The sequence below is a fragment of the Capra hircus genome, chromosome 8, assembly GCF_001704415.2.
Source record: "Capra hircus breed San Clemente chromosome 8, ASM170441v1, whole genome shotgun sequence".
NCBI classification, from domain to species: domain Eukaryota; kingdom Metazoa; phylum Chordata; class Mammalia; order Artiodactyla; family Bovidae; genus Capra; species Capra hircus.
Window position 1 is genome coordinate 84,163,664 of NC_030815.1, and position 12,236 is coordinate 84,175,899.

Here is a 12,236-nt window from a genome sequence, read left to right on the forward strand (position 1 = left end):
ACATGACTTCATGGTGAAGGTCCTCAGAGACATCCCTGATGCCCAGCCCAGACTGGCTCAACAGCTCTGAGTCCCAGACACCAGGCCTGGTTGGTCCTCCCTGTGGCCCACAGGCCACCTCATTATCCACTTTAATATTTGCATCAAATCTCCATTTTGTCTGCTTTTTGGACTGTTTTGGAAGAAAACTTTGTGTCATACCCAGGCAAGAAAAGCGCTGTCTCCTAGCTTGAAGAGAGGTGACCTGAAAACAGGATCCCCTTGCCCCACCCCATACCTGCTATTAAAGTCGATGCAGAGGCAGAGCCTGACCACAGGGCACTGAGCTCTCCATGGATGCTGAGGGAGGAGCTAGAACCCAGGGCCCCTCACGTGGTGTGATGCAGCCAGCCAGGCCCAATGGGCCTTGAGAAGCTTCATACCTGCCCACCTTCCCCCACCCCCAGCTGGGAGATGATAACTCTCCTGGGATGCCTTCAGTCCTCAGCCAGGCCAGGGAGGGGCTGATTGTCAAAATCACAGCAAATGCTAGGCCCCAACAGTCTTTCTCCTGACGCTGTGATCAGACGGAAGAATTGGTGGTGTTCCAGTATCACACTGGATGTCAGCATGTGGCCATGGGACCTCTGCTCATGCCAGCTGTCTCTGTCCCTTCCAGATGATGAGCCCCATCTCCGAGGTGCCCGCAGTGCCAGCCAACAGTGGAGGGGGAGCTTCAGGGGTGAGTGACCCCCTCAGCTGTTGGCATGGGTGGGAGGTGGAAGTTGGGGTCAGATCAGGGTGACCTGAGGGTGAGTCCTTAGGAGTAAGCCTTCCCCCTACTCCATGAGACCTGGGTCCTTACAGTGATGACCTCTGGGGCCTGTCGGGAAAGGCCTGGGGTAAGCCTGCTGGGACCCAAATGTCCATTTTTTGGGGTGGGTGGAGGTTACACAGCTAAGACCTTCTGAAGACTTGTGCTCTTTACTGTGAATAGAATAGCCCCGGATGAATGTGCATCAAGGTGGTGCCTGGCCCTCGGGATGCTCAATCAGTGTGGGCAAAGATGCTGTGTCCAGGGACAGCCTGTGTCCTTGTCCCCACTCTGACAGGGCCAGGCCATGGGACTATGCCTGAGTCCCGCCCGCTCTGTTGGTTGGGAGATTAAGCAGGAGGGCAAACGTGTGTGCCTCACATGCAGTGAGTATGCAATACAGGGGAGCATCATTATTAACCACTGGGCCTAATTGTCATCAAGTCCGATGACAGTTATAACCCTAGACTACCAGGGAGGTCTGTACCCTGCATCCTGAGAGGGGATTCTCCTGGGCACCCTCGCTTTGCCCTTGTGTGTGCATGCTCAGTCGTGTCTGACTCTTTGTGACCCTATGGACGGTAGCCCGCCAGGCTCCTCTGTCCATAGGATTTTCCAGGCAAGAATACCAGAGTGGGTGGCCGTTTCCTTCTCCAGGGGATCTTCCCAACCCAAGGATTGAACCAGAATCTCCAGGCAGATTCTTTACCATTAGCCCCACCTGGCCCTATTCCTCAGTTTTCCAGGCTCAAAAGAATGAGTGGGGGCCTGAGGCCCAGCCTGACACCTAACAGGGTATTTGCTCCTAGAAAGGAACATCTCCTGTGGGTGGGTCAGTACTGTCCCCACCTTCTCTCCCCCATGCCTGCCTCTCCTTCCCTCCCCCACTTCTCTTTCTCACACCCTTATTGGGACCATTCCCTTGGGGGCAGGTGCACCCCAGTCAGACAGCAAAGTCTGCCTGAATTTAGCACCAGCTTCTAGAGCTTCTCTTTCCTGGCTATAAGGGCCACCCTGCTGGTCATTACCGCCATCCTGGGTTGGCGGTTGTGAAGGACAGCTCATTTTAGGAAGCAGAAATGGGCTTGACAGGTGAGGAGACCTAGCCTTCGGCTCCACACTTCGTGGTGTGACTGGACTTGCCTGGGACAGCAGCAGAGGGAGGGATGGCTGCCTAGCTTGTCATGGGGAGTAAGTGTTCCTGTCCTGACTTAGATTTTCAGTAAGAAAACTAATCTCCTCCTCCCACAACATCCATGCATTGATAGCACTGAGCCCCTGCTGAGGCCCCAGAACAGAAGGGGTGACCCCCGGCTCTGTTACAGGAGCAGAGGCTTTGCCAGGTCACACATGACCCCTGACCTGACATGTCTTGGATTGCAGGCACTGGGAAAACCTTGAGAAGTTCTTGGGCTCTGAGGGAAAGATATAGTTTTTCTAGAGCAGGATGGGGTTCAGGGACCAATTGAGAGGAAGGGAACCCCCTTATTTGAGTGATACTTCTGCCACACAGTATGCTGTGGGGGTCAAAAGCAGCCTGTGCTCATTTGTTTGAACTCAAAATCAGGAAATCTAAAAGCCACATAGTCAGTAGGGGAGAGATGGTCTTATCACAGCCCTTCAAACTCCCTGAGGGGCTTCCTGCATCGTGACCCTGTCTCGCCTTGCCTTCTTTCCAGCCCACCCTCCCTGACCATGCCCTGGTCCCCCTCACTTAGCCATGTCCCAGGGCCTGTGTACCTGCTGCCCCCTCTGTACAGAATGCCTCAATTACGTCCACTCTACCCCAAGATCTCATCTGTGAGGCCTTCACAGCTGACCCCAGGATTACTGACAAGTGTTTCCCTCATGAAGCAGCCCATTATCAGCTTTATGAATCACAAAACTATACATGTAAGGCTTGCACTGTGCTATGGGGCTCCTTTCAGTAACGTCTAGGAATGTCATGAAAAGCAGTCCGCACATTCAGGCTTCCTCTGTGTAACTGACCAGAGAGAACTGACAGATGGGGCCTCTGCAGTTTTCCAGTTGGCCCCTGGGTCCGTTGGCCCCTGGGTCCCTTGGCCAGGGGTCTCTGACAGCCTCTGTGCGGCCCTGTGCATAAAGCGCTGCCTCTCCCTGCCTCTGCAGGGGAGCTGAGCGGGACCCCATGCAGGGCCCTCTGGCATCTAACCCTCGGCCTGGGGTGGGCTACAGGGCATCAGGAGCCATGAGCAACCCCCATTCTTTGTTGGGCGAGTCCATAGCAGGCCTCAGCCCTGGGATGCCAGGAGAAGTGGAATGGCTGCAGGCTGCATGGTCAGGGAGGGGCACTGAGGAGGATCCAGTGCCAAGGCAGGGAGAGAGAAGCAGGAGTTGTGGCTGGCACACAGGGCAGGCAGTGCCCACCGGAGAATCTTCTAGCTGGAAGGACCTGAAGGCCACATGTTTAATGTTTTAACCTGTGAGTGGGTCCTGATATGAGGCCTTGGGCAATTCCTCACGCTCCACCCTTACCTTCTCCTGGATAGGAAGAAGAGAGAGAGAAACTATGTCAGATGCCTGTTGGCCACTTGGGTGCCCCTCCAACTGGTTGCCCAACTCCTTTTATAGGTGAAGAGGTAACTGGGAGCCCCTGAGGGTCAGGGCCTCAGCCCAGTCCAGGGGTCCGTCTAGGCCAGGCTGCAGACCTGCTGGGCAGTGACAGCGAGTCAGTGGATGAGCAGGCCACCCCTCTTTCTCCCACCTGGGGGCTCAGCCTTCTCAGGGCTCTGCAGCATCTCTGAGTCGCAGACGCTTGAGATCACAGTTCAAGTTCAGGCCTCCTTGTCCCAGTCCGTTTACCCACCCCGAGCCAGGCTGGGGCCCTACAATAGACAGACATCTGTTAGCAACAGACTCGTAGCTCTGGCCCCAGCACAGGTGGCCTGGCCATGGTTTTTCTCATTTGTGTCTCCGGAGAGCACAGATTTTAGCAGACCCAGGGCAACTCAGTGAAGCTCCTGTTATATAAGGCGAGTCCAAGACATACTCAGTGGATATTTGCAGAAAGCACCCAAAAGCGGGTTTTAATTCTGACACTAGAAAGAGCGATCTTTGCTATAACATGCCAGATGTCAGCTTTTGGAGAGGAAATGTAACTTCACTCTTGGTTTGCTGGTTTGATTTCCTGGTGTTGTCCTCAGACCCACAGTTTCCACAAGCCATCTTTCCTAAGAGAAGCTAAACCAGGAAGTTTTGCAAGGGGGCCTTGCAGAAACCCAAGACTTCCCTGTTCTGTAAAAGTTACATCTCTCTTCTCAGAAGCACAGAAATGTCAGAGTCCCCGACCCACCGTGACCACACATGGACCCCTCCACGATGCCGAGGAAGGCCCCACCCCTGCCACCCTCTCCTCAGCATGCACAGATTTAGTGCAACCCACCCTCCAGGGCCCTGGGACAGAGCTGCCCATGAGAGGAAGAGGGCCTGGGCCTCACTGGGCAGGGCCTAAGACATAGGCCTATGTCCACACCCTTCAGGACAGATGGTAACTGTGTGGCTCTGTCTTCTGGTACTGGTTGTCAGGACCACTTTTTGGGACCCACTTCTTAACCTGAATTTTCCTCCTGCTTCCCTGCTTTATAATTGAATCTGCTGAAGAGAAAATGCTTAGTGAAACAGGCCCTGGCACATACCTCCTCCCAGGCCCACACTTGCTTATTTGGAGTGCTGCGGGTGGAGTCACTTGGCTGTTACTGGAGAAAGCCACAGTTCCACATCTCCCCGGTTAGACTTGGCCCAGCCTTTCCAATGTCTCCACACCCAGAGAGAAAATCTAAGCCTCTCCCTTTTGTTGGCCTATTCTGTATTCTCATCCAAACAGGAAGTATGGTTGGCCAAGAAGACCTGTCCCCAACAACACAGGTGGGCTCACCCCAGCCACCTGGTCACCAACTTTCGGTGTTGGGAACTGTGTGGGGTAGTGTATCAGTGGTGGGCCACAGTGGCTTATAGTCCTCAGCATGGAGGGAGCTGGTACCTAGCCTGAACCGTGTCTGAGCACTGAGCTGCCGCCTGACAAAGGAAGCCAGGAGGGTTGCTCAGCCGAGCCCCAGCCCCAAGATGCCCTGCTCTGGGAACTGCCCTCTGTCCCTTTGGCCAGGACAGGGTCCCTGCTGTCCTGGTGACCTTCACAGGCCGAGCTCATGGCCATACACCTCTGGCCCACTACAGTCTCTCCTCCATCTTGTGGGCCAGCCCTGGCCCTCAGGGATACCCCGGAAGCCCCTTTGGTCCTCTGGTGTTCTCTGCGATTGTGCAGTGCTGTTTTCAGGGTCTGGAGAGCCGAGGTTCTATGGCACACGTCAGGGCTTGAAGGCAAGCCAGTGGATCCAGCCACCCTACCTCTGACCACTCCCATCCCAAGTGCCCTTGGTGTCCTCACCTGGAAAATGGGAATGACAGGGTCGCCATGAAGATTGGTGGAGGGCTGGGGCTGCTGGAGCTGCTGCAGACCCGGGGATGGCCCCTCCCTTCTCTCCTCTTGTCTGAGCCCTAGCAGTTCTGGAGATGGTCTCCAAGGAAAGAACCCCGAGTGGGGCAGACAAATGTGTCTCAGGGCTACAGTGTGGCTGGCAGCCCGTGTCGATGGCAGGGTGGCCTTGGGTGAGACGTGTGGCTGTGGGGAGCATCAGTGTTGCTTGTTGGGTCTGTGCCACCCGTTCTCCACCCACAGAGCTCTGAGGTCCTGAGCTGCATGGAATAAACTGAGAGGGGGACATCTTAAACCCAGTGTCCACGGGGCTAGGGGTCATGAGATGGAGGAGAAGCGGGGAGGTCTTGGGTGGAATAAGTGTTCCTGTGACGCTCAGAGGCACCAGCTGTCTCAGGGCTCCTAGTACCAGGTGGCCGGAGCTGGCCTCACGGTGGTGGGGCCCACAGTGGGGACTATGAGCAGAGGCAGCAGAGCTGGGGAGCATAGGCCGGTGCTCAGGCTGCTTAACAAAGCACCGCAGACACTTATTCGCTCACAGTTCTGAAGGCTGCAAATCCAGGATCAAGGTGTTGGCAGGGCTGGTTTCTCCTGAGGCCTGTCGCCTTAAAGAAAAACATACAACTTAAGAGTTGAATTTAAGTTTTATTCAGGGTCTTACTGAAGACTGTAGCCCAGCAGACAACTCTGAGAAACTGATTCTAAGAGGGGGGGGAGGAGCCAGGATATGAATGGATTTTTTTTTGGCTAGGACATACATGTAGTCAGACATCCATCCTAGTAAAAGATGACTGCTAATCATAAAGAACACATATCTCAAGTTACACTTTTGGTGTTTTTCTGTGCATGGGAAGATACAAGAATCTGGGGTCTTAGAAATTCTTTCTGAGACGTGCATCTATCTTGGGGCCTGTTTATCCAGCACACAGAATGTCTCCTCTTGTATTTTCATTCTGGCCGCACTGTCATGACTGCAGTGCTTGTGTCTAACCCTTATATAACTGGATAATGAGTGACAGTCTTCTTTTCTTGTTTACAGGCATCTCTCTTTGGCATATAGATAGCCATCTTTCCCCTGTGTCTTCACATAGTCTTGCCTCTGAGCGTGTCCATGTCCTAATCTCCTCTTCTTATAAGGACACCAGTTATGTTGGATTAAGGCCTACCCAAGTGACCTCATTTTACTTTAATCACCTTTTTCAAGGCCCTCTCCAACTACAGTCACATTCCAAGGTGCTGGGGATTAGAACTGCAAACTATGACTTCTGGGGGACACAATTCAGCACAAGCCCCTCCTTTCTGTCTCCTCACCCCTGACCAGTGCATCTCTTTCTCCTTAAGTTTGCAGAGTTTATATTAAATCTATTTCTAGCTTATTTTGTTCAGATTTTTATTATAGAAGTTTTGGACACACCGAAGTAGAAATAACGGGCAGCGAGCCCTGCCTCAGCCGTCTGGAGCAACTTCAGCTCTGTGCTTTGTCACTTACTCCACTCTACGGATGAGGAAGCCAGGCTTGGAGAGGAAAAGTGACTCATGCAGGGTCCCACGGCTGAGGAGGGGCGGGGCAGGGCTCTGGGAGTTTCGCCTAACTTGCACCCTTGCTAACCAGCTGGGGAAACCTAAACAGACAACCCTTCTGAGCCCCCATCCAAGCCTCACTGCATGGTCAGTGCCCCTCCCTCCCTCACTCCTGCCTGCCTCCCACTCGCCTCCCAAGCCATTGCATCAGATGGGGCTGGGGTCCTAGACACAACTGATGTCACTATGGCCAGGGGCTAGGTGGCCAGAGCAGACCACACCAGCTCTCAAACTTCTGTTCATAGTGCAGAGGGGACACAGTCCTCGATGGGAATGTGAGGTGGGGGGTGGGGGTGTTGGGGGTGCTGGTCGGTGAGTGACTGATTTGCTTTCTATATGTTTTTTGGTTTTCTTCTTCTTTCACAAGCTGTTCTGGTGAACAATTGAAACAATCCAGATGAGAGAGTCAGATAAGAGTAACTCTACCCCAAACAGCCAATAGGATCATCAGGGTGTGCTTCCTTCCAGTCTGTTTTTCATGCATGTACCCTTTTTGGTATAAACATCATATGCTACTGTGTGTTATTTTGCTATTTGCTTGTTTCCCTTAGCTATAGACCTCAACACCTTTAATCTTCCGATAAGCCACCTTGACATCTACCTCCCAGGCATGATTTATGTACCTGTTCCTTAGTTTTAAACTGCATCAGATTCTTGAAAATTTGTAAATAGATGCATACCATAAAAGGTATAAATACTTTTAAGAAAAAAGTAAAGTGATAGAAGAAAATGAAAACCTCTCTCCCACTGCTGCCTGCCACTCCCAATTCCTCTTGGCTCCAAGGACTTTGATGTGGTTCTTATAAATCTTTTTGAGAAACCTTACACAAAACAGCTTGTTTATACGTTAAACAAAACAAAAGTAAAAGGATTTTATAGTGTGTTCTTGTGACTTGTCTTAAAGGTATTTTAACCTCTCTGAACACACACCACATTATGTTTCATGACTTCCTGTTGTTTCTCTTCTCTTGTTGAAAAGACTCATCAGTGCCCTCCTTTGTGGGAAATTCAGGCAGCATCAGAGGAGACAGAGAGGGGAGTCCAGCCCCATGACCCTACTCCTCCACCCCAGGAGAGCGCTCTCACACGTGTTGGGTGGGCGAGTGCAGGCATCACCCTCTGGGGCCCAGTGAAGGATAAGAGTGTGGAAGCAAGGGCCACCTGGCCGGATGCTGGGTGCAGACACCCGGGTCCTCGGCGTCTGGACTTTGGTGCAGAGCAGCCACCATTTCCCCTGGTGTGGGTTCCGGTTGTTATCTCTGCAGACACAGCAGGGTTACGTCACTGACCTTTGTGGAGGGCCAAGTCATTCCAAGCATAGAGTTCCTGATCCTCTTGGAATTTCACTCTGTGTGATAGCAGGGCAGCTTCTGGGGAGCGAAGCTGAACAGGGGGCCATGGCCAACGTGGCTCCTGCTTAATTCCCTTCTGCACGTCCAGCTTTCTTGCCCCGCATGTGCGTTGCCTGTGTGTCACACAGCTGCCACTCCACACGTGCTGGGAAGCTGACTGCAGCGGTTTGCCTCCAACAGTCTGAGCCCAGGAGAGGGTCCTCTAAGACCAGACGTGACAAGGAGAAGCAGGGTTGCAGCAGCTGTGGTGAGACCTTCAACTCCATCACCAAAAGGAAACACCACTGCAAGCTGTGTGGGGCGGTGAGTCCAGGCGGGAGGAGGCCAACTGTTGGGACCTCCATGTGCTTCATTCCTCCTCCCAATCTTCTTTCCATGCACAAAGACCCCCTGGATTCTGGACCCTCTGAGTAAGAAGGCAGGGCCTGGAGGCCCAAAAGGGTCCAGCCTTGGGGCCTCTGCCTGCTGGACAAGGCTCCTGATCCCCCTGGCTCATGGGCAAACCCTTCCCCTCCACATGATGTCACATCTCTCTTGGTCACTGTGGCCCTTCCAGCCTCCTTCTGGACAGTCTTCTGTCCCTGGGTGGTAGGGTCACAGGTGCCCTTGTCTTGTAGGTCATCTGTGCAAAGTGCTCTGAGTTCAAGGCTGAGAATGGCAGGCAGAGCCGTGTCTGCAAAGAGTGTTTCCTGACCCAGCCAGTGGCCCACTTGAGCCTCAGCCTTGAGGAGCCCCTGGAGCCCAAGCAGAGCACAGAGGTAGGTGGGCTTGGTCTGGTGAGCCTTCCAGACACAAGGCCCCAGGAGCCTTGACAGATGGTGCCCCCAGAGCTGTTGGCTTCCCTGGGACCAGGACTGATGAGGCTCAGTTGGATCCATAGGCCACTGCAGGCAGCTAGCAACTGAATGCCAAATATCCTGTGTGCTTGTTGAGCTTCATAGGTTGAAGAGCTTGGGAATCATTTGCACCCTGGAGTTAGATGGTGCATTAGTCAGCTCAGGCTGAATAACAAATACCACAGGCTGGGCAGCTTAAACAACAGAAACTTATTTCATCATAGTCCTTAAGGGTGGAATTCTGAAATCAAGGGATCAGCAAGCTGGTTTCAATTGCAGTCTCTTTCTTTGGTTTGTTGATGGACTTATTCTCTGTGTCTTCACATGGTGCTCTCTCTATGGGTATCCTAATCTCACCTGTGAGGACACTGGTCATATTGGATTGGAGCCCATACATATAACCTCATTTTAACTTAATTACGTCCTTAGAAGCCTCATCTCCAGTCTCACTGTGTGTGTGTGGGGGGGGGGGGGGGCGGGGCGGGGGCGGGGTTGGCACTTAGGGCTTCAACATATGGGTTTAAGGGCAGACAGTTCAGCCCACAGCAGATGGGAACACATTTCATCTTCACTCACGGTCACCCTCATTGTAGGCCTGGAGACCCTGCTGAAGTGAGATGTTGCTCCCACCTTGACCAAGCCATCAGGGCGGCAGGGTCAGTGAGGACACCTGCCCCCTTCTCACCTCCTGTTCTCTGGAGATGGCTGCTGCCCTCCAGGCCCTCCTTGAAGGGCACTGTCCCTATTTGATGAAGTAACAGGAAAGTTGGAAAAAAAGAAAATATGGCTTTCCAAAAAAGTACATTTTTCCATTCTCTCCACATAACATAGTCCATGATTCTCAAGGCCAGCCGCACATTGGGGTCTTCTGTGCATTAAAAATATAAAGCTATTTATAATGTTCATTTCCCTTCATAAAGGTTCTAGGGAAGGTTATTCAGGTGGGTCAGGACTCTGATTGGCGCCCTAGTTAGAGTCTCTGTATGTCTTAGAGGTTAAGTGCATCGGTGTATTAGAACTGAGTGAAGTATTATCTCGACAGAGGAGAGAGGGGCCCCTTGCACAGCTCCCTCGGCCTTCTCATCCATGCATTTTAAATGCTGTGTCTGGGAGACCCGTGTCCCAGGTCCAAGCAGGAACCGGTTTTATCAGGTGTGTCTGAGGGATTTTCTGATGACCTAGGGGTTGTGTCCATGACTGCTCTAAACACGTCAGAAGAGAGAGAAAGGTGTGTATGATGCATGATGTGTATGTGAATGAATGTGTGTGTGTGGTGTGTGAGGTGTGTGTGGGTGTTGGGGGGTGGTATGGGTGTGTGTGTGTGTGGTATGTGTGAGGGGTGTGTACCTGTGTGTGTGTGTGTGTGTGTGTGTGTATACAGATAAATCACCGAAAGCCACCACATTCTGGTTTCCTGCAGTTCCAGTGTTCTCTGCTCTGCCTTTATTTCTGTCTTTGATCTTTCTTGTGGTCTCAGTCACTAGAGGGTCCAGCCCAACCCCAAGTGGCCTTGCAGTGACCCTGGGCAAAGTCAGGTGGGCCTAGGCCTTTGTCCAGTCTGTCTTCCTGCCCTGCCTCTCTCCCCCCAGAGCCTTGGCCCTGATGCTTCCCCAGGAGAGTAGCTCTTACAAGTGAGACTCACTTGACTTGTTCTCTGCGTTCCCAGAAGCCAGTCGCTGCGGACCCCCCACCCAGCCTGCTCTGCGGCCCCCTGCAGGTGTCAGATGGCGGCACAGCATGGAGCAAGGCGTGGGCTGCCATCTCTGAGTCGGACTCCCTAGAGTTGGTGCTGCACCTCCACGGAGGCAGCCAGGTGTGTGCTCTGTCCACTGGGCCGCGCTGGGGATGGGGGTTCACCCTGCTTCGGCAACCAGAACCTCAGACCCTTGGCCTCAGGCCCGTGCCCATATAGGCCTGCGCCATGCTGCCTGGGACCAACTTCATTTGGATGATGGCTCACGTGACCCTAGGGCCTGTTTCCCTGACTGTCCAGAATCACCCTTCTGCTGCCCACTTGTGGGAGGTGGTATTTAGTGATGCCAGGACTCCAGAAGCTAGGGTGCTGATGCTCCTCTACTTTTCAGCAGGATGGCCAGCTGCTCCACGCCATCCCCCTCTCCGGCTGCAGGGTGAGTGTGCTGGAGCCTGCAGAGAGACTGGATGCCAGGCACGTGTGCCAGCTGCAGCAGGCCCAGCAGTCTTTGTACCTGAGCGCCCCGTCTGCCGAGCTGCAGCAGCAGTGGCTGGAGGCTCTCAGCTCAGCAGCCCATGGGCGTTCATCCCAGGCCAGCCTGGGGGCCCAGCAGCCCCAGGCTCCAGCTGCCCCATGAGCTGAGTCTCTGCCATCTCTCCTAACTGTACAGCCACCACAGCAGGGCCTATGCTCTTCTGAGAGGCGGTGTCAAGGCCACACATGGGCATGAAGAGAACCTGGACCTCTGAGGGGCCAATGGGCCACACAGCACTTTGCTCTGGAGAGTTCCTCCATGTCAGAGAGGAGAAAAATGAGGCCCAGAGAAGGGCAGCCAACTGCCTATGTCATCCAGCATGTCTCTCAAAGACCTGGGCTTCTGCCTGCAGGCCCCGTCGTGTGGCCCAGAGTAGGGCGTAGGGTGACTGTCAAGTAAAGTCTGTCTGAGTGGGCCATGAGCAGTCACCTATGCCGGAAGACAGAAGGAGCTCATGGGTGGTGCCCAGGGACACCTGGTGGATGTCTGCAGTCATGCCATCCCTCCCAGTGACTGCCCACCGTCTACATCCATGCGAGCTGAACCAGACCTGGCCCCTGGACTCCACCTCTCTTCTCTTTCCGCTCCCAGAGACTGGGCACAGCATTGTAGTTTTCCACTTCATTTGGAGATGGCAAGGGGGCGAGTGGTACGTTCCTGAATAACCATGCTGCAAAACTACAGGGGGACCACACAGGCATTGTGTGGGGCCCTGAGATTTGTGCCTGCCTCCCCTGGTGGGTGGTGGACAGTGCTTATCTGCATAAATAAATAAATGCTGGCAGCCAACAGGTGGATATAGCCTTGGGGCAGGGTCTCCACACAGTGGGCCTGCTGGTGGTTGGATGGAGAATGAGGGTAACAGGGGCTTAGCCAGTAATTGGGGCCTGGACCCCCATATAGGCCTTCAGGGTGCAAGTCACACTCCTGTGGGTGCCCCAGGATACAGCGGCATCAGATGGTGAGGCCTCAGGCAAGGTGCCATGCCTGGAC

At 53.6% G+C, this 12,236-nt stretch overlaps 1 protein-coding gene across 3 annotated transcripts in view; it reads left to right on the plus strand.

The window, feature by feature from the left end:
• Positions 1-12,032, plus strand: part of FGD3 (FYVE, RhoGEF and PH domain containing 3) — a 41,568-nt gene extending 29,536 nt beyond the window's left edge. For 2 of the 3 annotated variants that reach the window (XM_013966192.2, XM_018052496.1), the window contains 5 exons: positions 659-721; positions 8,360-8,482; positions 8,797-8,937; positions 10,682-10,828; positions 11,100-12,032. In XM_013966192.2, the coding sequence (XP_013821646.1) occupies positions 659-721; positions 8,360-8,482; positions 8,797-8,937; positions 10,682-10,828; positions 11,100-11,345 (720 nt within the window). In that variant the 3' untranslated portion in view covers positions 11,346-12,032. The remainder of the gene's footprint in view (positions 1-658; positions 722-8,359; positions 8,483-8,796; positions 8,938-10,681; positions 10,829-11,099) is intronic. The other variant, XM_013966193.2, reaches the window with a different exon arrangement.